The sequence below is a fragment of the Bombina bombina genome, chromosome 3 (genome assembly GCF_027579735.1).
Source record: "Bombina bombina isolate aBomBom1 chromosome 3, aBomBom1.pri, whole genome shotgun sequence".
Classification (NCBI taxonomy): Eukaryota; Metazoa; Chordata; class Amphibia; order Anura; family Bombinatoridae; genus Bombina; species Bombina bombina.
Window position 1 is genome coordinate 111,051,524 of NC_069501.1, and position 25,950 is coordinate 111,077,473.

General features: G+C 41.7%; 1 protein-coding gene across 1 annotated transcript in view; it reads right to left on the reverse strand.

Moving 5' to 3' along the window:
* The window catches only part of ITSN1 (intersectin 1), a 598,457-nt gene that overhangs the window by 433,556 nt on the left and 138,951 nt on the right, over positions 1-25,950 (reverse strand). The window contains exon 7 of the mRNA XM_053705169.1: positions 15,721-15,837. Within this exon, the coding sequence (XP_053561144.1) occupies positions 15,721-15,837 (117 nt within the window). The remainder of the gene's footprint in view (positions 1-15,720; positions 15,838-25,950) is intronic.

Genomic DNA, 25,950 nt, shown 5'->3' on the forward strand with positions numbered 1-25,950 from the left:
AATACCCTGTTCTCTGATTACAGACAGAAGGGCACCGAGAACCTTTGTAAAAATTCTTGGAGCTGTAGCTAGGCCAAACGGCAGAGCCACAAACTGGTAATGCTTGTCCAGAAAAGAGAATCTCAGGAACGGATAATGATCTGGATGAATCGGAATATGCAGATATGCATCCTGTAAATCTATTGTGGACATATAATTCCCTTGCTGAACAAAAGGCAAGATAGTCCTTACAGTTACCATTTTGAACGTTGGTATCCGTACATAACGATTCAATATTTTTAGATCCAGAACTGGTCTGAAGGAATTCTCCTTCTTTGGTACAATGAAGAGATTTGAATAAAACCCCATCCCCTGTTCCGGAACTGGAACTGGCATAATTACTCCAGTCAACTCTAGATCTGAAACACATTTCAGAAATGCTTGAGCTTTTACTGGATTTACTGGGACACGGGAAAGAAAAAATCTCTTTGCAGGAGGTCTTATCTTGAAACCAATTCTGTACCCTTCTGAAACGATGTTCTGAATCCAAAGATTGTGAACAGAATTGATCCAAATTACCTTGAAAAAACGTAACCTGCCCCCTACCAGCTGAGCTGGAATGAGGGCCGCACCTTCATGTGGACTTAGAAGCAGGCTTTGCCTTTCTAGCTGGCTTGGATTTATTCCAGACTGGAGATGGTTTCCAAACTGAAACTGCTCCTGAGGATGAAGGATCAGGCTTTTGTTCTTTGTTGAAACGAAAGGAACGAAAACGATTATTAGCCCTACTTTTACCTTTAGATTTTTTATCCTGCAGTAAAAAAGTTCCTTTCCCACCAGTAACAGTTGAAATGATGGAATCCAACTGAGAACCAAATAATTTGTTACCCTGGAAAGAAATAGAAAGTAAAGTTGATTTAGAAGCCATATCAGCATTCCAAGTTTTAAGCCATAAAGCTCTTCTAGCTAAAATAGCTAGAGACATAAACCTGACATCAACTCTGATAATATCAAAAATGGCATCACAGATAAAATTATTAGCATGCTGAAGAAGAATAATAATATCATGAGAATCACGATGTTACTTGTTGCGCTAAAGTTTCCAACCAAAAAGTTGAAGCTGCAGCAACATCAGCCAAAGATATAGCAGGTCTAAGAAGATTACCTGAACACAGATAAGCTTTTCTTAGAAAGGACTCAATTTTCCTATCTAAAGGATCTTTAAACGAAGTACCATCTGACGTAGGAATAGTAGTACGTTTAGCAAGGGTAGAAATAGCCCCATCAACTTTAGGGATTTTGTCCCAAAATTCCAATCTGTCAGACGGCACAGGATATAAATGCTTAAAACGTTTAGAATGAGTAAATGAATTACCCAATTTATCCCATTCTTTGGAAATTACTGCAGAAATAGCATTAGGAACAGGAAAAACTTCTGGAATAACCACAGGAGCTTTAAATACCTTATCCAAACGTTTAGAATTAGTATCAAGAGGACCAGAATCCTCTATTTCTAAAGCAATTAGTACTTCTTTAAGTAAAGAACGAATAAATTCCATTTTAAATAAATATGAAGATTTATCAGCATCAACCTCCGAGACAGAATCCTCTGAACCAGAGGAGTCATCAGAATCAGAATGATGATGTTCATTTAAAAATTCATCTGTAGGGAGAGAAGTTTTAAAAGATTTTTTACGTTTACTAGAAGGAGAAATAACAGACATAGCCTTCTTTATGGATTCAGAAACAAAATCTCTTATATTATCAGGAACATTCTGCACCTTAGATGTTGAAGGAACTGCAACAGGCAATGGTACTTTACTAAAGGAAATATTATCTGCTTTAACAAGTTTGTCATGACAATCAATACAAACAACAGCTGGAGAAATAGCTACCAAAAGTTTACAGCAGATACACTTAGCTTTGGTAGATTCAGCACTTGACAGCGATTTTCCTGTAGTATCTTCTGACTCAGATGCAACGTGAGACATCTAGCAATATGTAAGAGAAAAAACAACATATATATAAAGCAAAATTGATCAAATTCCTTAAATGACAGTTTCAGGAATGGGAAAAAATGCCAAAGAACAAGCTTCTAGCAACCAGAAGCAATAAAAAAACAGAATTTATGTTTACCTGATAAATTACTTTCTCCAACGGTGTGTCCGGTCCACGGCGTCATCCTTACTTGTGGGATATTCTCTTCCCCAACAGGAAATGGCAAAGAGCCCAGCAAAGCTGGGTCACATGATCCCTCCTAGGCTCCGCCTTCCCCAGTCATTCGACCGACGTAAAGGAGGAATATTTGCATAGGAGAAATCATATGATACCGTGGTGACTGTAGTTAGAGAAAATAAATCATCAGACCTGATTAAAAAACCAGGGCGGGCCGTGGACCGGACACACCGTTGGAGAAAGTAATTTATCAGGTAAACATAAATTCTGTTTTCTCCAACATAGGTGTGTCCGGTCCACGGCGTCATCCTTACTTGTGGGAACCAATACCAAAGCTTTAGGACACGGATGATGGGAGGGAGCAAATCAGGTCACCTAGATGGAAGGCACCACGGTTTGCAAAACCTTTCTCCCAAAAATAGCCTCAGAAGAAGCAAAAGTATCAAATTTGTAAAATTTGGTAAAAGTGTGCAGTGAAGACCAAGTCGCTGCCTTACATATCTGATCAACAGAAGCCTCGTTCTTGAAGGCCCATGTGGAAGCCACAGCCCTAGTGGAATGAGCTGTGATTCTTTCAGGAGGCTGCCGTCCGGCAGTCTCATAAGCCAATCTGATGATGCTTTTAAGCCAAAAAGAGAGAGAGGTAGAAGTTGCTTTTTGACCTCTCCTTTTACCAGAATAAACAACAAACAGGGAAGATGTTTGTCTGAAATCCTTTGTAGCCTCTAAATAGAATTTTAGAGCACGAACTACATCCAAATTGTGCAACAAACGTTCCTTCTTTGAAACTGGATTCGGACACAAAGAAGGCACAACTATCTCCTGGTTAATATTTTTGTTAGAAACAACTTTCGGAAGAAAACCAGGTTTAGTACGCAAAACCACCTTATCTGCATGGAACACCAGATAAGGAGGAGAACACTGCAGAGCAGATAACTCTGAAACTCTTCTAGCAGAAGAAATTGCAACCAAAAACAAAACTTTCCAAGATAGTAACTTAATATCTACGGAATGTAAGGGTTCAAACGGAACCCCTTGAAGAACTGAAAGAACTAAATTGAGACTCCAAGGAGGAGTCAAAGGTTTGTAAACAGGCTTGATTCTAACCAGAGCCTGAACAAAAGCCTGAACATCTGGCACAGCCGCCAGCTTCTTGTGAAGTAAAACAGATAAAGCAGAAATCTGTCCCTTCAAAGAACTTGCAGATAATCCTTTCTCCAAACCCTCTTGTAGAAAGGATAGAATCTTAGGAATTTTTACCCTGTTCCATGGGAATCCTTTCGATTCGCACCAACAGATATATTTCTTCCATACTTTATGGTAAATTTTTCTAGTTACAGGCTTTCTAGCCTGAATAAGAGTATCAATGACAGAATCTGAGAACCCACGCTTTGATAAAATCAAGCGTTCAATCTCCAAGCAGTCAGCTGGAGTGAGGCCAGATTCGGATGTTCGAACGGACCTTGAACAAGAAGGTCCCGTCTCAAAGGTAGCTTCCATGGTGGAGCCGATGACATATTCACCAGGTCTGCATACCAAGTTCTGCGTGGCCACGCAGGAGCTATCAAGATCACCGAAGCCCTCTCCTGATTGATCCTGGCTACCAGCCTGGGAATGAGAGGAAACTGTGGGAACACATAAGCTAGGTTGAAGGTCCAGGGCGCTACTAGTGCAGCTACTAGAGTCGCCTTGGGATCCCTGGATCTAGTAGTTCTGACGAGACGCCATCAGATCCATGTCTGGAATGCCCCCTAATTGAGTTATTTGGGCAAAGATTTCTGGATGGAGTTCCCACTCCCCCGGATGAAATGTCTGACGACTCAGAAAATCCGCTTCCCAATTTTCCACTCCTGGGATGTGGATTGCAGACAAGTGGCAGGAGTGAATCTCCGCCCATTGAATTACTTTGGTCACTTCTTCCATCGCCAGGGAACTCCTTGTTCCCCCCTGATGGTTGATATATGCAACAGTCGTCATGTTGTCTGATTGAAACCTTATGAATTTGGCCTTTGCTAGTTGAGGCCAAGCCTTGAGAGCATTGAATATCGCTCTCAGTTCCAGAATGTTTATCGGGAGAAGAGATTCTTCCCGAGACCATAGACCCTGAGCTTTCAGGTGTTTCCAGACCGCGCCCCAGCCCACCAGACTGGCGTCGGTCGTTACAATGACCCACTCTGGTCTTCTGAAGCTCATCCCTTGGGACAGGTTGTCCAGGGTCAGCCACCAACGGAGTGAATCTCTGGTCCTCTGATCTACTTGGATCGTCGGGGACAAATCTGTATAATCCCCATTCCACTGACTGAGCATGCACAGTTATAATGGTCTTAGATGAATTCGCGCAAAAGGAACTATGTCCATTGCCGCAACCATCAAACCTATTACTTCCATGCACTGCGCTATGGAAGGAAGAAGAACAGAATGAAGTACTTGACAAGAGCTTAGAAGTTTTGATTTTCTGGCTTCTGTCAGAAAAATCTTCATTTCTAAGGAGTCTATTATTGTTCCCAAGAAGGGAACTCTTGTTGACGGGAATAGAGAACTTTTTTCTACGTTCACCTTCCACCCGTGAGATCTGAGAAAGGCTAGGACAATGTCCGTATGAGCCTTTGCTTGTGGCAGAGACGACGCTTGAATCAGTATGTCGTCCAAGTAGGGTACTACTGCAATGCCCCTTGGCCTTAGCACCGCTAGAAGGGACCCTAGTACCTTTGTGAAAATTCTTGGAGCAGTGGCTAATCCGAATGGAAGTGCCACAAACTGGTAATGCTTGTCCAGAAAGGCGAATCTTAGGAACCGATGATGTTCCTTGTGGATAGGAATATGTAGATACGCATCCTTTAAATCCACCGTGGTCATGAATTGACCTTCCTGGATGGTAGGAAGAATTGTCCGAATGGTTTCCATTTTGAACGATGGAACCTTGAGAAATTTGTTTAGGATCTTGAGATCCAAAATTGGCCTGAATGTTCCCTCTTTTTTGGGAACTATGAACAGATTGGAGTAAAACCCCATCCCCTGTTCTCCTAATGGAACAGGATGAATCACTCCCATTTTTAACAGGTCTTCTACACAATGTAAGAATGCCTGTCTTTTTATTTGGTCTGAAGACAATTGAGACCTGTGGAACCTTCCCCTTGGGGGTAGTTCCTTGAATTCCAGGAGATAACCTTGAGAAACTATTTCTAGCGCCCAAGGATCCTGAACATCTCTTGCCCAAGCCTGAGCGAAGAGAGAGAGTCTGCCCCCCACCAGATCCGGTCCCGGATCGGGGGCCAGCATCTCATGCTGTCTTGGTAGCGGTAGCGGGCTTCTTGGCCTGCTTACCTTTGTTCCAGCCTTGCATCGGTCTCCAGGCTGGCTTGGTTTGAGAAGAATTACCCTCTTGCTTAGAGGATGTAGAATTTGAGGCTGGTCCGTTTCTGCGAAAGGGACGAAAATTTGTTTTATTTTTAGCCTTAAAAGACCTATCCTGAGGAAGGGCGTGGCCCTTTCCCCCAGTGATGTCTGAAATAATCTCTTTCAAGTCAGGGCCAAACAGCGTTTTCCCCTTGAAAGGGATGTTAAGCAATCTGTTCTTGGAGGACACATCCGCTGACCAAGACTTCAGCCAAAGCGCTCTGCGCGCCACAATAGCAAAACCTGAATTTTTCGCCGCTAATCTAGCTAATTGCAAAGTGGCGTCTAAGGTAAAAGAGTTAGCCAACTTAAGTGCTTGAACTCTGTCCATAACCTCCTCATAAGAAGATGCTTTATTGAGCGACTTTTCTAGTTCCTTGAACCAGAAACACGCTGCTGTAGTGACAGGAACAATGCATGAAATTGGTTGTAGAAGGTAACCTTGCTGAACAAACATCTTTTTAAGCAAACCCTCTAATTTTTTATCCATAGGATCTTTAAAAGCACAACTATCTTCTATAGGGATAGTGGTGCGTTTGTTTAGAGTAGAAACCGCCCCCTCGACCTTGGGGACTGTCTGCCATAAGTCCTTCCTGGGGTCGACCATAGGAAATAATTTCTTAAATATAGGGGGAGGGACAAAAGGTATGCCGGGCCTTTCCCATTCTTTATTTACAATGTCCGCCACCCGCTTGGGTATAGGAAAAGCTTCGGGGGGCACCGGGACCTCTAGGAACCTGTCCATCTTACATAATTTCTCTGGAATGACCAAATTGTCACAATCATCCATAGTAGATAACACCTCCTTAAGCAGAGCACGGAGATGTTCCAATTTAAATTTGAATGTAATAACGTCAGGTTCAGCTTGTTGAGAAATTTTTCCTGAATCTGAAATTTCTCCCTCAGACAAAACCTCCCTAGCCCCTTCAGACTGGTGTAAGGGCATGTCAGAACCATTATCATCAGCGTCCTCATGCTCTTCAGTATCTAAAACAGAGCAGTCGCGCTTTCGCTGATAAGTGGGCATTTTGGCTAAAATGTTTTTAATAGAATTATCCATTACAGCCGTTAATTGTTGCATAGTAAGGAGGATTGGCGCACTAGATGCACTAGGGACCTCCTGAGTGGGCAAGACTGGTGTAGACATAGAAGGAGATGATGCAGTACCATGCTTACTCCCCTCACTTAAGGAATCATTTTGGGCAACATTATTATCAGTGGCATCATTGTCCCTACTTTGTTTGTCACATTCATCACATATATTTAAATGGAGAGGAACCTTGGCTTCCGAACATACAGAACATCGTCTATCTGATCGTTCAGACATGTTAATAGGCATAAACTTGATAACAAAGCACAAAAAACGTTTTAAAATAAAACCGTTACTGTCTCTTTAAATTTTAAACTGAACACACTTTTTTACTGAATATACGCAAAAGTATGAAGGAATTGTTCAAAATTCACCAAAATTTCACCACAGTGTCATAAAGCCTTAAAAGTATTGCACACCAAATTTGAAAGCTTTAACTCTTAAAATAACGGAACCGGAGCCGTTTTTACATTTAACCCCTATACAGTCCCTGGTATCTGCTTTGCTGAGACCCAACCAAGCCCAGAGGGGAATACGATACCAAATGACGCCTTCAATAAGCTTTTTCAGTGGATCTGAGCTCCTCACACATGCATCTGCATGCCTTGCTTCTCAAAAACAACAGCGCATTAGTGGCGCGAAAATGAGGCTCTGCCTATGACTAGAAAAGGCCCCCAGTGAAAAAGGTGTCCAATACAGTGCCTGCCGTTTTTTTAACAGAATTCTCAAGATTAAAATAACTCTCCAAAGTTATAAACCATTAAAAATGCTTATAAAGTAATCGTTTTGGCCCAGAAAAATGTCTACCAGTCTTTAAAGCCCTTGTGAAGCCCTTTATTCTTATATTGAAAATTAAGAAAATGGCTTACCGGATCCCATAGGGAAAATGACAGCTTCCAGCATTACCAAGTCTTGTTAGAAATGTGTCATACCTCAAGCAGCCAAAGTCTGCTCACTGTTTCCCCCAACTGAAGTTAATTCCTCTCAACAGCCCTGTGTGGAAACAGCCATCGATTTTAGTAACGGTTGCTAAAATCATTTTCCTCTTACAAACAGAAATCTTCATCTCTTTTCTGTTTCAGAGTAAATAGTACATACCAGCACTATTTTAAAATAACAAACTCTTGATTGAAGAATAAAAACTACATTTAAACACCAAAAAACTCTGAGCCATCTCCGTGGAGATGTTGCCTGTGCAACGGCAAAGAGAATGACTGGGGAAGGCGGAGCCTAGGAGGGATCATGTGACCAGCTTTGCTGGGCTCTTTGCCATTTCCTGTTGGGGAATATCCCACAAGTAAGGATGACGCCGTGGACCGGACACACCTATGTTGGAGAAAACATAATTTATGCTTACCTGATAAATTTATTTCTCTTGTAGTGTATCCAGTCCACGGATCATCCATTACTTATGGGATATTAACTCCTCCCCAACAGGAAGTGCAAGAGGATTCACCCAGCAGAGCTGCTATATAGCTCCTCCCCTAACTGCCATTACCAGTCATTCGACCGAAAACATGCAGAGAAAGGAAAACCATAGGGTGCAGTGGTGACTGTAGTTTAATGGAAAAATTACCTGCCTTAAAGTGACAGGGCGGGCCGTGGACTGGATACACTACAAGAGAAATAAATTTATCAGGTAAGCATAAATTATGTTTTCTCTTGTTAAGTGTATCCAGTCCACGGATCATCCATTACTTATGGGATACCAATACCAAAGCTAAAGTACACGGATGACGGGAGGGACAGGCAGGCTCTTTATACGGAAGGAACCACTGCCTGAAGAACCTTTCTCCCAAAAACAGCCTCCGAAGAAGCAAAAGTGTCAAATTTGTAAAATTTGGAAAAAGTATGAAGAGAAGACCAAGTTGCAGCCTTGCAAATCTGTTCAACAAAAGCCTCATTCTTAAAGGCCCAAGTGGAAGCCACAGCTCTAGTAGAATGTGCTGTAATTCTTTCAGGAGGCTGCTGTCCAGCAGTCTCATAGGCTAACCGTATTATGCTACGAAGCCAAAAGGAGAGAGAGGTAGCCGAAGCTTTTTGACCTCTCCTCTGACCAGAATAAACGACAAACAGGGAAGACGTTTGTCGAAAATCCTTAGTTGCCTGTAGATAAAATTTCAGGGCACGGACTACATCTAGATTGTGTAGCAGACGTTCCTTTTTCGAAGAAGGATTAGGACACAAAGATGGAACCACAATCTCTTGATTGATATTCCTGTTAGTGATCACCTTAGGTAGGAACCCAGGTTTAGTACGCAGAACTACCTTGTCTGAATGAAAAATCAGATAAGGAGAATCACAATGTAAGGCAGATAACTCAGAGACTCTTCGAGCCGAGGAAATCGCCATTAAAAACAGAACTTTCCAAGATAACAACTTGATATCAATGGAATGAAGGGGTTCAAACGGAACCCCCTGTAAAACATTAAGAACTAAGTTCAAACTCCATGGTGGAGCAACAGTTTTAAACACAGGCTTGATCCTAGCTAAAGCCTGACAAAAAGCTTGAACGTCCGGAACTTCTGACAGACGTTTGTGTAAAAGAATGGACAGAGCTGAAATCTGTCCCTTTAAGGAACTAGCGGATAAACCCTTTTCTAAACCTTCTTGTAGAAAAGACAATATCCTCGGAATCCTAACCTTACTCCATGAGTAACTCTTGGATTCGCACCAATATAAGTATTTGCGCCATATCTTATGGTAAATCTTTCTGGTAACAGGCTTCCTAGTCTGTATTTAAGGTATCAATAACTGACTCAGAAAAACCACGTTTTGATAAAATCAAGCGTTCAATTTCCAAGCAGTCAGCTTCAGAGAAATTAGATTTTGATGTTTGAAGGGACCCTGGATCAGAAGGTCCTGTTTCAGAGGTAGCGACCAAGGTGGACAGGATGACATGTCCACTAGATCTGCATACCAAGTCCTGCGTGGCCATGCAGGCGCTATTAGAATCACTGATGCTCTCTCCTGTTTGATTCTGGCAATCAATCGAGGAAGCATCGGGAAGGGTGGAAACACATAAGCCATCCCGAAGGTCCAAGGTGCTGTCAAAGCATCTATCAGAACCGCTCCCGGATCCCTGGATCTGGACCCGTAACGAGGAAGCTTGGCGTTCTGTCGAGACGCCATGAGATCTATCTCTGGTTTGCCCCAACGTCGAAGTATTTGGGCAAAGACCTCCGGATGAAGTTCCCACTCCCCCGGATGAAAAGTCTGACGACTTAAGAAATCCGCCTCCTAGTTCTCCACTCCCGGGATGTGGATTGCTGACAGGTGGCAAGAGTGAGACTCTGCCCAGCGAATTATCTTTGATACTTCCATCATTGCTAGGGAGCTTCTTGTCCCTCCCTGATGGTTGATGTAAGCTACAGTCGTGATGTTGTCCGACTGAAACCTGATGAACCCCAAGAGTTGTTAACTGGGGCCAAGCCAGAAGGGCATTGAGAACTGCTCTCAATTCCAGAATGTTTATTGGTAGGAGACTCTCCTCCTGATTCCATTGTCCCTGAGCCTTCAGAGAATTCCAGACAGCGCCCCAACCTAGTAGGCTGGCGTCTGTTGTTACAATTGTCCAGTCCGGCCTGCTGAATGGCATCCCCCTGGACAGATGTGGCCGAGAAAGCCACCATAGAAGAGAATTTCTGGTCTCTTGATCCAGATTCAGAGTAGGGGACAAGTCTGAGTAATCCCCATTCCACTGACTTAGCATGCACAATTGCAGCGGTCTGAGATGTAGGCGTGCAAAGGGTACTATGTCCATTGCTGCTACCATTAAGCCGAACACCTCCATGCATTGAGCTACTGACGGGTGTTGAATGGAATGAAGGACACGGCATGCATTTTGAAGCTTTGTTAACCTGTCTTCTGTCAGGTAAATCTTCATTTCTACAGAATCTATAAGAGTCCCCAAGAAGGGAACTCTTGTGAGTGGAAAGAGAGAACTCTTCTTTTCGTTCACCTTCCATCCATGCGACCTTAGAAATGCCAGTACTAACTCTGTATGAGACTTGGCAGTTTGAAAGCTTGAAGCTTGTATCAGAATGTCGTCTAGGTACGGAGCTACCGCAATTCCTCGCGGTCTTAGTACCGCCAGAAGAGCACCCAGAACCTTTGTGAAGATTCTCGGAGCCGTAGCCAATCCGAATGGAAGAGCTACAAACTGGTAATGCCTGTCTAGAAAGGCAAACCTTAGATACCGGTAAAGATCTTTGTGAATCGGTATGTGAAGGTAAGCATCCTTTAAATCCACTGTGGTCATGTACTGACCCTTTTGGATCATGGGTAAAATTGTCCGAATAGTTTCCATTTTGAACGATGGAACTCTTAGGAATTTGTTTAGGATCTTTAAATCCAAGATTGGCCTGAAAGTTCCCTCTTTTTTGGGAACCACAAACAGATTTGAGTAAAACCCTTGTCCTTGTTCCGACCGCGGAACCGGATGGATCACTCCCATTAATAAAAGATCTTGTACGCAGCGTAGAAACGCCTCTTTCTTTATTTGGTTTGTTGACAACCTTGACAGATGAAATCTCCCTCTTGGGGGAGAGAATTTGAAGTCTAGAAGGTATCCCTGAGATATGATCTCTAACGCCCAGGGATCCTGGACATCTCTTGCCCAAGCCTGGGCGAAGAGAGAAAGTCTGCCCCCCACTAGATCCGTTCCCGGATCGGGGGCCCTCGATTCATGCTGTCTTAGGGGCAGCAGCAGGTTTCCTGGCCTGCTTGCCCTTGTTCCAGGACTGGTTAGGTCTCCAGCCTTGTCTGTAGCGAGCAACAGCTCCTTCCTGTTTTGGTGCAGAGGAAGTTGATGCTGCTCCTGCTTTGAAATTACGAAAGGAACGAAAATTAGACTGTCTAGCCTTAGGTTTGGCTCTGTCTTGAGGCAGGGCATGGCCTTTACCTCCTGTAATGTCAGCGATAATTTCTTTCAACCCGGGCCCGAATAAGGTCTGCCCTTTGAAAGGTATATTAAGCAATTTAGATTTAGAAGTAACGTCAGCTGACCAGGATTTTAGCCACAGTGCTCTGCGTGCCTGAATGGCGAATCCGGAATTCTTAGCCGTAAGTTTAGTTAAATGTACTACGGCATCTGAAATAAATGAGTTAGCTAACTTAAGGGCTTTAAGCTTGTGTGTAATCTCATCTAATGGAGCTGATTCAAGTGTCTCTTCCAGAGACTCAAACCAAAATGCTGCTGCAGCCGTGACAGGCGCAATGCATGCAAGAGGTTGCAATATAAAACCTTGTTGAACAAACATTTTCTTAAGGTAACCCTCTAACTTTTTATCCATTGGATCTGAAAAGGCACAGCTATCCTCCACCGGGATAGTGGTACGCTTAGCTAAAGTAGAAACTGCTCCCTCCACCTTAGGGACCGTTTGCCATAAGTCCCGTGTGGTGGCGTCTATTGGAAACATCTTTCTAAATATCGGAGGGGGTGAGAACGGCACACCGGGTCTATCCCACTCCTTAGTAACAATTTCAGTAAGTCTCTTAGGTATAGGAAAAACGTCAGTACTCGCCGGTACCGCAAAATATTTATCCAACCTACACATTTTCTCTGGTATTGCAACTGTGTTACAATCATTCAGAGCCGCTAACACCTCCCCTAGTAATACACGGAGGTTTTCCAGCTTAAATTTAAAATTTGAAATATCTGAATCCAGTTTGTTTGGATCAGAACCGTCACCCGCAGAATGAAGCTCTCCGTCCTCATGTTCTGCAAATTGTGACGCAGTGTCTGACATGGCCCTAATATTATCAGCGCACTCTGTTCTCACCCCAGAGTGATCACGCTTACCTCTTAGTTCTGGTAATTTAGCCAAAACTTCAGTCATAACAGTAGCCATATCCTGTAATGTGATTTGTAATGGCCGCCCAGATGTACTCGGCGCTACAATATCACGCACCTCCCGAGCGGGAGATGCAGGTACTGACACGTGAGGCGAGTTAGTCGGCATAACTCTCCCCTCGTTGTTTGGTGAAATATGTTCAATTTGTACAGATTGACTTTTATTTAAAGTAGCATCAATACAATTAGTACATAAATTTCTATTGGGCTCCACTTTGGCTTTAGCACATATAGCACAGATATCTTCCTCTGAATCAGACATGTTTAACACACTAGAAAATAAACTAGCAACTTGGAAATACTTTTCAAGTAATTTACTATAATATGAAAACGTACTGTGCCTATAAGAAGCACAGAAAAAGTTATGACAGTTGAAAATTAATAAACTGAAAAGTTATAGCATCAAATCTTTGTAAAAAACACAATTTTAGCAAAGGATTGCTCCCATTAGCAAAGGATAACTAACCCTGATAGCTAACAGTGAGAGAGATCAGTAAACTGTCATAAATTAAACGACTGCCAAGTGGAAAAAAATAGTGCCCAAAACATTTTTTCACCCAGTACCTCAGAAAATTAAACGATTTTACATGCCAGCAAAAAACGTTTAACATTAATAAATTGAGTGTTATTAAAAAGCCTGTTGCTAGTCCCTGCAAATTAGGCTAAAGTTTTATGCATACAGTATAATTCCAGTGAAGTGCCATTCCCCAGAATACTGAAGTGTAAAATATACATACATGACAGCCTGATACCAGTTGCTGCTACTGCATTTAAGGCTGAGTTTACATTATATCGGTATGGCAGAATTTTCTCATCAATTCCATTGTCAGAAAATAATAAGCTGCTACATACCTCTTTGCAGATTAATCTGCCCGCTGTCCCCTGATCTGAAGTTTACCTCTCCTCAGATGGCCGAGAAACAGCAATATGATCTTAACTACTCCGGCTAAAATCATAGAAAAACTAAGGTAGATTCTTCTTCAAATTCTACCAGAGAAGGAATAACACACTCCGGTGCTATTATAAAATAACAAACTTTTGATTGAAGGTATGAAACTAAGTATAATCACCACAGTCCTCTCACACATCCTATCTATTCGTTGGGTGCAAGAGAATGACTGGTAATGGCAGTTAGGGGAGGAGCTATATAGCAGCTCTGCTGGGTGAATCCTCTTGCACTTCCTGTTGGGGAGGAGTTAATATCCCATAAGTAATGGATGATCCGTGGACTGGATACACTTAACAAGAGAAATGAGACTTAAATAATGTGGAGACAAAAGCGACGCCCATATTTTTTCGCGCCAAATAAGACGCCCACATTATTTGGCGCCTAAATGCTTTTGGCGCCAAAAATGACGCCACATCCGGAACGCCGACATTTTTGGCGCGAAATAACGTCAAAAAAATGACGTAACTTCCGGCGACACGTATGACGCTGGAAACGGAAATAGAATTTTTGCGCCAAAAAAGTCCGCGCCAAGAATGACGCAATAAAATGAAGCATTTTCAGCCCCCGCGAGCCTAACAGCCCACAGGGAAGAGTCAAATTTTTGAAGGTAAGAAAAAATGGTTAAATCAAAATGCATTATCCCAAATATGAAACTGACTGTCTGAAAATAAGGAAAGTTGAACATTCTGAGTCAAGGCAAATAAATGTTTGAATACATATATTTAGAACTTTATAAACAAAGTGCCCAACCATAGCTTGGAGTGTCACAGAAAATAAGACTTACTTACCCCAGGACACTCATCTACATATAGCAGATAGCCAAACCAGTACTGAAACGAGAATCAGCAGAGGTAATGGTATATATAAGAGTATATCGTCGATCTGAAAAGGGAGGTAAGAGATGAATCTCTACGACCGATAACAGAGAACCTATGAAATAGACCCCGTAGAAGGAGATCACTGCATTCAAATAGGCAATACTCTCCTCACATCCCTCTGACATTCACTGCACGCTGAGAGGAAAACCGGGCTCCAACTTGCTGCGGAGCGCATATCAACGTAGAATCTAGCACAAACTTACTTCACCACCTCCATCGGAGGCAAAGTTTGTAAAACTGAATTGTGGGTGTGGTGAGGGGTGTATTTATAGGCATTTTGAGGTTTGGGAAACTTTGCCCCTCCTGGTAGGAATGTATATCCCATACGTCACTAGCTCATGGACTCTTGCTAATTACATGAAAGAAATAAACGTTTTTTATCACAGTCAACTACAATCACACAGCTCTGCTGTGAGTGATTACCTCCCTCAAAACAAGTTTTGAAGACCCCTGAGTTCTGTAGAGATGAACCGGATCATGCAGGGAAGACAGTGAACTTCTGACTGAATTTTTTGATGCGTAGCAAAAGCGCCAAAAAAAGGCCCCTCCCCCTCACACACAACAGTGAGAGAGATCAGTAAACTGTCATAAATTAAATAAAACGACTGCCAAGTGGAAAAAAATAGTGCCCAAAACATTTTTTCACCCAGTACCTCAGAAAATTAAACGATTTTACAAGCCAGCAAAAAACGTTTAACATTAAATAAATTAAGTGTTATTAAAAAGCCTGTTGCTAGTCCCTGCAAATTAGGCTAAAGTCTTATGCATACAGTATAATTCCAGTGAAGTGCCATTCCCCAGAATACTGAAGTGTAAAATATACATACATGACAGCCTGATACCAGTTGCTGCTACTGCATTTAAGGCTGAGTTTACATTATATCGGTATGGCAGAATTTTCTCATCAATTCCATTGTCAGAAAATAATAAGCTGCTACATACCTCTTTGCAGATTAATCTGCCCACTGTCCCCTGATCTGAAGTTTACCTCTCCTCAGATGGCCGAGAAACAGCAATATGATCTTAACTACGCCGGCTAAAATCATAGAAAAAAACTCAGGTAGATTCTTCTTCAAATTCTACCAGAGAAGGAATAACACACTCCGGTGCTATTATAAAATAACAAACTTTTGATTGAAGGTATGAAACTAAGTATAATCACCACAGTCCTCTCACACATCCTATCTATTCGTTGGGTGCAAGAGAATGACTGGAGGTGACGTAGAGGGGAGGAGCTATATAGCAGCTCTGCTGGGTGAATCCTCTTGCACTTCCTGTTGGGGAGGAGTTAATATCCCAGAAGTAATGATGACCCGTGGACTGACCACACTTAACAGGAGAAAAAGGTTATTTCTGTCCATGGGTAAAGAAATTTGCTGCAAACACAAAATATTATAGATTACCTGGAAGCTTTCTGTCTACAGGTGGTGGCTCCTCTTCTGCAGGTTCTTCAGGTAATCGCTGGTCCACAGATACTGAGCTCATCACAGATATACCACTTCCTGAGCGAACTCTTCTGTAATATTTATGAAACACTTTAATTATTGTGTATACTTTATCATGGCTTGTTAGAAAGAACAACAATTGTTCACATTTGCGAGTGGAGCTTATGGGGACCGCTTTTTATTTTGAAGCAGCAATTGTACGGGCATTTGGAAAGTAATGTTATAGTCAGAAGCATAGTTACATGAACATGACAAGGAGGACTGGGGCTAATAGCCATGTAAAAAAAAAAGTAAATGTTCTTTTGACACCAATATCTATTAAAGTCCCAATACATATTCTTTATTACCAATTTTTACATATCAGACAAGCATCTTGCAATGGGTTCCACATCTATAAGCTTGTAAGTACATGAAACCTTTAAATAATCATCAGTTAGCAGCTTTCTTCTTGACCAGATAGCCATTTTCTTATAAGACAGATTAGCCGTGCACGTTTAATATTTTTCAGTTAGCTATTCCAAACTGCACATGCACAAATCCGCATGAGCGAGTAGAAAAACGTATTTAAGGGTCGATCGTGATTAGAAAAACTGACCAAAATATACACACACAATAGGTGGGCGGAGCTTGGCAGCTATTTTTGGCTCCTAACAAAAAAATTTTTAAATGTTTCATTTACATCTTACAAGCTTATAGATATGGGACCAGTTGCAAGAAAATTCTCTGGAATGTAACAATAAGTAATAAAAATGATGTATTGGGTCTAGACTGTCCCATTAAAGAAATAGTAAACACCTTTACATTTTTATATAAAATGTTAAGTTGTGCATAAACAACTTATTCATTATGTATTATGTATCCCTGATTGGTTCCTCCAAATAAGGCAAATGATAGGTGGAGTTTGACTATTTCAAAATAATTGCAGTAAAAAGCATGTTACTTAGTATTAAACACAGACTTGGCAGATGTGTTATTCTATAGCACTGGTTTTTAAACCTGTCCTCAGGCCTCCCCAACAGGCCAGGATATCAGAATTATGTTGGATGAGAGCAAATAAAATAACTAGGTTTACTAATCAGCTGCCTATTTCACCTGGACTCCAGTTCAGATATTCTCAAAATGTGGCCCGTTAGGGAGGCCTGTGGACCGGTTTGAAAACCAGTGCTCTATAGCAACCCAACAGAAATGTCTTGTAATTGCAAGGTTTTTACTGTCCCTTTATTAGAATGATCGTTCCTATACGGCTAGCGATCATAGCGACACAGTGTTGATGTGATCGCATGCCTGTCAGTGATCATGATCTGGGAGCCTACATTTCATGAGATGCACACTGCAGTCAGCATGTATCTCATACTGTTGCCCAATAGCTTCAAAAGCAGGCATCCAGCAACAGTACCGTAACAGTAAAATATGAATTTTACTATGTATACAATCACTGACAGCCAGTCACTGTGGTTGTATACTGAAAATGGAGCCTAGATTACCAACATACTGTAATGTATGCAATGCATGCTGGCATTAAGCTCACTGGGCAGTCACTACATGCCTCAGGAATGAGGCACTCCAGCGACACCCAAAAAAGTGTCTCATCGTCATGTGATCACCGACAGCAATTCAAAGTGGTTACAAGTCATTGCATTGTTTTAGTCAACCCCTTCTCTACCAGTGAACATATACAATTTAGAAACTTTATTTTAAGTATATTTATATATTTTAATAAAAGTTTATTTTGCATTATTTTATTTTTAAAAAGTTTGTGTGTTTTTACTGTTAAATAGTATATTCTGCAGTTGATGATGAAAGGGTTAAATCCCAAAACCAAAGTAGCAGCGGCCCACATAAGGGTTAAATTACAGCAAATGTCAAACTACAGCAAATTTAAAAAAAAAAAAAATTAAAAAAAAATGTATTCTTACCTGATACATTTTTCTTTCTGGATATGGAGAGTCCACAACGTCATTCAATTACTAGGGGGAATATCACTCCTGGCCAGCAGGAGGAGGCAAAGAGCACCACAGCAAAGGCTGTTAAGTATCACTTCCCTACTCATAATCCCCAGTCATTCGACTGAAGGGAAATGGAAAAGGAATAAGAGGTTTAGCCAAAAATAACTGTCTTAATAAAGGGCGGAGTCGTGGACTCTCCATATCCGGAAAGAACGAAATTTATCAGGTAAGCATACATTTAGTTTTCTTTCCTAAGATATGGAGAGTCTAAGACATTAAATTACTAGTGGGAACCAATACCCAAGCTAGAGGACACAGAATTAACAAGGAGGGAGAACAAGGGAGGGAGAATAAGACAGGCAGACCTAAACAGAAGGCACCACCGCTTGAAGAACCTTTCTCCCAAAAGAGGCCTCAGCCAAGGCAAAAGTATGAAAATTTGGAAAAAGTATGCAGAGAGGACCAAGTTGCAGCCTTGCAAAGCTGTTCCACAGAAGCTTCATCTTTGAAAGCCCAAGAAGAGGAGACAGCTCTAGTGAAATGAGCTGAAATTCTCTCAGGAGGCTGCTGTCCAGCAGTCTCATAAGAAAAACGAATCATACTTCTCAACCAGAGGAAAAGAGAAGTAGCCTTCTGACCCTTACGCTTTCCTGAGAAACAAACAGGGCAGAAGACTGGTGAAAATCCTTAGTCCACTGTAGGTAGAATTTTAGAGCATGCACAACATCCAAGTTTTGCAACGACGAAAAAAAACAAATTTAGTACGAAGAACTGCCTTATCTGCATGAAAGATAAGGTAAGGCGAATCACTATGCAAATCTGAGATTTCCGAAACTCTCCGAGCAAAAGAGATAGCAATAATAAACAAAATCTTCCAAGATAGCAACTTAATATCTATGGAATGCATTGGCTCAAACTGAGCCTGCTGCAAAACTTTAAGAACAAGATTAAGGTTTCAAGGAGGAGCAACAGGTTTAAACACAGGCCTGATACTGACCAGGGCCTGACAAAAAGATTGAACATCTGGCACATCCGCCAGATGCTTGTGTAACAAAATAGATAATGCAGAAATCTGACTTTTCAGAGAACTGACTGACACCCCTTTCTCCAGACCTTCCTGGAGAAAAGACAAAACTCTGTGAATCCTGACCCTACTCCAAGAGTAGCCCTTAGATTCACACCAATAAAGGTATTTACGCCATACTTTATGGTAATTTTTTTTGAGCAACAGGCTTGCGAGCCTGGATCATGGTCTTAATGACCGACTCAGAAAATCCACGCTTAGACAGAACTAAGCGTTCACTCTCTAAGCAGTAAGCTTCAGAGAAACGAGATTTGGATAGAGGAATGGACCCCGAGTTAGAAGGTCCATCCTCAGAGGCAACCTCTTCACTAGGTCTGCATACTAGATCCTGTGAGGCCATGCAGGAGCTATTAGAATTAACTATGCTCTTTCTTGTTTGATAGAGCAATAACTCGTGGAAGGAGCACAAACGGAGGAAACAGGTATGCTAGACCGAAATCCCAAAGAACCTCCAGAGCATCTATCAGAGCAGCCTGAGGATCTATTGACCTTGATCCGTACCTTGGAAGCTTGGAGTTCTGCCGAGACGCCATCAGATCCAACTCCGTCACCCCCCTATTTGGGGGTTAACCTGGAAAACACCTCTGGATGGAGAGCCCACTCCCAGGGATGAAACGTCTGTCTGCTCAGGAAGTCCTCTTCCCAGTTGTCCACTCCAGGAATGTGGATGGCAGATCGAAAACAATTGTGAGCTTCCGCCCACTGAATAATCCGTGCCACCTCCTTCATGGCCAAGGAACTCCGAGTTCCTCCCTGGTTTATTGATGTAAGCCACTGATGTGATGTCACACTGAAACCTGATAAACCGGGCTAAAGACAATTGAGGCCAAGCCATCAAAGCATTGTAAATCGCTCTCAACTCCAAGATGTTTATGGGGAGAGCAGACTCCTCCCGAGTCCATAGTCCCTGCACCTTTAACTAGTTCCAGACTGCTCCCCAGCCTAGAAGGCTGGCGTCCGTGGTCACAATCACCCAGGAAGGTCTCCGGAAGCATGTGCCCTGAGAAAGCCACCACAGGAGAGCGTCTCTTGACGACTGGTCTAGATCTATCCTATTAGACAGATCTAATTGGTCTCCGTTCCATTGTCTGAGCATGCATAATTGCAGAGCTGTCAAATGGAATCAAACAAAGGGAATGATGTCCATGGAAGTGAGCATCAGACCAATTACCTCCATACATTAAGCCACTGATGGCTGAATAGTAGACTAAAGAGAGAGGCAAAGGAGGAGAGAATTTTGGATTTTCTGACCTCCGTCAGAAAAAAATTCATAGATAGGGAATCTATTATGGTCCCTAAGAAAACCACCCTTGTAGCTGGAACACGTGAACTATTTTCCAGATTCACTTTCCAACCGTGGGAACGTAGAAAAGACAAGATCTCTGTATGAGAGTTGACTTGTTGAAAGATGGCGCTTGAACGAATATGTCGTCCAGGTATGGCACCACTGCAATTCCCCGAGACCTGATCACTGCCAAGAGGGCCCCCAGAACCTTTGAGAAAATTGTGGGAGCTGTGGCAAGGCCAAACCGAAGAGCCACAAACTGAAAGTGTTCGTCTAGAAAGGTGAATCTCAGGAATTTGTGATGATCCCTGTGGGTGGGAACATGAAGGTACGTATCCTCTAGATCTATGGTCGTCCTAGACCCTGTTCCCTTACTGGAACTGGAACAATCACTTCTAGGGAGGAAAGGTCCTGAACGCAGTTCAAGAATGCCTCTCTTTTTACCTGGTCTGCAGATAATCTTGAGAGGTGGAATCTGCCCCTGGGAGGGAAAGTTTTGAATTCTATTTTGTAACCCTGAGATACTATGTCCTCTACACAAGGATCTGGGACATCTCGTCTCCACGCTTGACAAAACAGGGAAAGTCTGCCTCCCACTTGATCCGATCCCGGACCGTGGGCCGACGCTTCATGCGGACTTAGACTCAGCTGAGGGTTTATTTGATTGCTTCCCCTTATTCCAAGCCTGATTGGGCTTCCAAGAAGACTTAGACTGCTCCTGCTTGGAAGAGGGAGAGGAAGACTTTTGACCTTTGAAGTTACGAAAGGAACGAAAATTACTTTGACGCACTTTGAGTCAGTTCTTCGTGTCTTGCGGTAGAAAAGACTCTTTTCCACGTGTAATATCAGAAATTATTTCTGCCAGACAAGGTCAAAATAAGGTCTTCCCCTTGTAAGTTAGCGACAGATTAGAGGTAACATCAGCTGACCAAGATTTTAGCTACAATGCCCTGCGGGCTAGGACAGCAAAGCCAGACATCTTGGCTCCCAGTCTAATAACTTGAATGGTAGCATCAGAAATAAAGGAATTGGCTAGGAGAGCCACCAATAAGATCCTGCACTTGCTACTGTGGCAATACAAACTGCAGGTTCCCATTGAAGACCTTGATTAACATACATCTTCTTCAAATAAGCTTTCAGCTTTTTGTCTATGGGATCCTTAAAGGAGCAGCTATCCTCTATAGGGATCATATTTCTCTTAGCCAGAGTAGAAATAGCCCCTTCTTCTTTAGGCACCGTGCCCCAAGAATATTTAATGAAATCAGCAACAGGAAACATCTTTTTAAATACAGGAGACGGGGAGAAAGGAATCCCTGGCTTCTCCCATTCCTGTGAAATAATCTCCGTCACACGGACTGGGACAGGAAAAAACTTCCACAGAGGAAGGAATATCATAGTGTTTATTAAGTTTACTAGATTTCTTAGGGTTGACAACGACAGAAGTATTGGAGTAGTCCAAAGTAACCAATAACTTCTTTAACGGTGCACAAAGGTGTTCAAGCCTAAATCTGAAGTTTACTTCTTCAGTATCAAATGAAAGAATAATACTGTCCGAATCTGAGATTTTACCATCAGAGGCTACCAATGTTTTCTCATTAGACCTATGTGGGAGGGCAACTTGAGTAGCAGTAGGTGAAACAGAAACCTTACTATCTGAATGTTTAATTTTCCTCTTGCATTTTCCTAGCATAGGAAAAGCAGATAATGCCACAGATACAGCAGATACCTGTCCAGCAAAATCTGCAGGCAAATAAACTCCTCCAGGAGGCTAAGAGGAACTGTAGGGCACTGTATGTGATGCCATAGAGGCTTGGGACATTTGAGGAGAAAGCTGTGGCATTGCCTGAACAGCATCATTCTGAGAGACATTGGGCTCAGAGGGCAACAATTTATCTTTAAATTTAAGTGTTCTAGCTAAGCATGCAGCACAGAATTGCATAGGCAAAACAATTTGTGCCTCAAGGAATAACAGAGTCTTGGTCCATAATACTAAATAAAAAATTCCCCAAATTGTAGAAATCTTTTATATACACTGTCACTGAAAGAAGTTTTAATACCACAGCAGCTTAACGTTATGCAAAAATTCTTTAAAATAATAAACCAATCAGGCACCCTACACATCAGACAGGCTGAGGTGCCTTACCGTAACACTTATACACAATTTGGCTGCCAGAAGTCTCTAAAACGATCATATAGTAGATCGACACTGAAGAAACAAATTCAACGACGCAGCTCCGTTCCGTGAATATCCGACAGCAGAGAGAAGTCACATGACCGACAGAGAGAGGAAACTATGCAGCAAGTAAAAAGCGCGCATTTCCCTCTGCCTACAAGAAAGGAGCTTAATTTACACAAACGCTCAAGCAGTCTGTCAGTTAACCTGTTCTAGCTAAGCAAGCAAAGAAAACCAACTGCCAAATTTTAAGTATATACATAAATCCCTGTATAAAACATAAGCCCCACACATACTAATTAAGTATTACAACAAAATTAGCCCAAAGAGAAAAAACGTCCAATAAAGGGAAGATTAACCCCTAGTCTCAATACATAATGTGCCTGCCCACTGCCAAAGAAAATCCTGTATAAAGGATTTTAAAAATGTCCCCATCTACTGCATATGACATATTATTCTGAAGTGCAAGTCTCCAAGACCTAGAAGACAAAATCACTTACCTGTAGTTTAGCTGTCCGACAGGAGGATAGCTCACAAGGCGTGAAAGGACACATACTTACAGAGACCTGTAGAAAAAGAAAGAGCAGAGTAACCAACTCTGGCTTTCTATGACTAGGGCAGCAATGTGTTAGGAAGTTGTGAGGTAGTCCTTGCTTTGTTTCCCAACTGCTTAAAAGCCACCACTACTCTACTGAAGAGATTGACATGGACTCAGCTTATCCCAAATCCTTGCTTGCAGGGATAAGTACCCGAAAAAGGAATTAATTTCTTCAGACACCAAACTTCACCTCCTCCATTGACAGAGGCAAAGATAATGACTGGGGATTATGGGTAGGGGAGTAACACTTAACAGCATGGCTGTGGTGCTCTTTGCCTCCTCCTGCTGGCCAAGAGTGCTTTTCCCACTAGTAATTGAATGACCTTGTGAACTCTCCATATCTTAGGAAAGACAATAACATTTCAGGCCAAACAATTTATTATTTAGTTTTTTTCTGTAGTTTGGTGCATAATAAATATGATTTAAATTATCCCTTAGGTGTGCTGCTCCTAACTTGGTTTCTGAATGTTATATTTGGGGCAATTGTGAATAGCCCTGTTGCAGATTTGCACCCTGTGATAATGTATACTAGTGCTGGACATTGAGCGGTTTTAATAAAAGGGTTATACAAAGTGTTAAAAAAACAAAGCAAAACAGCTTTTTGTGGGTGCCTAAATTCTACAAATATATACTTTTGTGTAGCAGTTTTGTATTGGGTGAAAACTGTTTAGCTTGCAAGCATAGAAATCTTTAGTGGTAAACCAATAATTCCATCTTTGTAGTATATGGCCTATATTTATTCTAAATTACTTGGAAACCTAGCCATATTCTGTATTCCTAAAAACAGAACATATTTAATTATTTGGACATATTTTTCTTTAGCTAGTAATGCAAAAATGAATATAAAGAAAACTGCCATTTTATGTACCCATTTGTTAAACAATGGTGTATAATATGTATGGGTGCACTTAACAATAGAGGATTATTATGGTGAAATTAATACAGAGAAAAAAAAAAGCTAAAGAGCCCTGTGTCACTTAAAATGGAAAATGGGTTAAAATGAGTGATGTAAGTGTTCACACAAGGATAAATAACATACAATAATCTTTACAAATTATAATTATTTTAAAATTACGGACTACATAACTTTTACTGTTTAAAAACAAAACAAATTTATGCTTACCTGATAAATTATTTTCTTTCCTGGCATGGAGAGTCCACCAATCCATTCAATTACTAGTGGAAATTCAACTCCTGGCCATCAAGAGGAGGCAAAGAACACCCTAGCAGAGCTGTTAAGTATCACTCCTACTTCCCATAACCCCTAGTCATTCAGCCGAAGGAATATAGAAAGAGAAGAGGACACAAGGGTATAAAGGTGCCTGAGGTTTGAAAATAGACAAAAGTGGTCTTAAAATTAAATTAAGGACAGGTCGTGAACTCTCCATGCCAGGAAAGGAGAGTCCACAAAACCATTCAATTACTAGTGAGAACCAATGCCTAAGCTAGAGGACACAGAATGGAAGGGAGGGAGAACAACACAGGCGGACTTAAACAGAAAGGCACCACGCTTCAAGAACTTGTGCGCTTTTCTGATGGCACACTTATTTTCTGACTGATGCGGTCACATGAACGCTCTCTGCTCTTCAGATTCAACTTTACTTCCGATCGGAGAGCGGAGACTTTGTCATCAGAGCGTTTTCTAGATACAGATCAGTCAAGTCTTCTAAAACAGTTTTGTTTTGTTTCTTCTAACATTAGAGAGTCCCAGTTGGTCATTGACTTGTCAGTGGGAATCTCTCTGGTCACCAGTGCGGTAAGCCCTCAGCAGAGGCTGAGGTTATAGAGGCGCTGTAGATTTAGCGATTTTATTTTATTAGTACTTTTCATACTTCCAGATGTTCAATCTTTTGTTCAGGCATTGGTCAGAATCAGGCCTGTGTTTAAACCTGTTGCTCCTCCTCGGAATCATAACCTGTTCTTAAAGTTTTGCAGCAGGCTCCGTTTGAGCCTATGCATTCGGTTGATATTAAGTTATCGTAGAAAGTTTTGTTTCTCCTTGCTATTTAGGCTCTGCCGTGTGATTCCCCTTACTTTATTTTTCATGCGGATAAGGCGGTCCTTTGTACTAAGTTGGGATTTTTTCCCAAAGTAGTAACGGATCGCAACATCAGGAAATGTCCTAATCCTTCTTCTCAGATGGAACGCCTGTTGCTTAACCTGGATTTTGTGCGATCTCTAAAATTTTATCTACAAACTAAAGATTTTCGTCAATCTACTGGTGAGAAGGCCACTTCTCCTACTCTTTCTCTCTGGTCGAGAAGTGTTATCCGGTTGGCATACAATACAGCTGGACAACAGCCTCCTGAGAGAATTATGGCTCATTCCACTAGGGCTGTCTCTTATTCCTGGGTCTCCAAAAATGTAGCTTCTGTGGAACAAATCTGCAAAGTGGCGTCTTCATTGCATACCTTTTCCAAATTTGATACTTTTGCCTCGGCCGAGGCTTCCTTTGGGAGAAAAGTTCTTCAAGCGGTGGTGCCTTCTGTTTAGGTCCGCTTGTCTTGTTCTCCCTCCCTTCCATTCTGTGTCCTCTAGCTTAGGTATTGGTTCCCACTAGTAATTGGAATGGATTCGTGGACTCTCTATGCCATTGGAAAGAAAACAAAATTTATGCTTACCTGATAAATTTCTTTCTTTCCTGGCATGGAGAGTCCACGACACGCCCTTAATTTAAGATGGCTATTTTTTTTATTTTTTATAAACCACAGGCACCTCTATACACTTGTGTCATCTTCTCTTTCCATTTTCCTTTGGCCGAATGACTGTGGATTATGGAAAGTAGGCGTGATACTTAACACTCTGCTGGGGTGTTCTTTGCCTCCTACTGGTGGCCAGGAGTTGAATTCCCACAAGTAATTGGAATTGATTTGTGAGACTCTCCATGCCAGGAAAGAAATTTATCAGGTAAGCATACATTTTGTTTTAACACTGTTTACAATAAGATTAATAAAAATAACAGTAGTAAAAGAAAAGCAAATCATTTACAAACCAATGTTTGAAGTCTATGATCACATGATAGGAAAACACAACTAAACTGCATTTCAAACATTACTAAAATAGAACACTAGTTTTGATGGACACCGCTCATAATAATT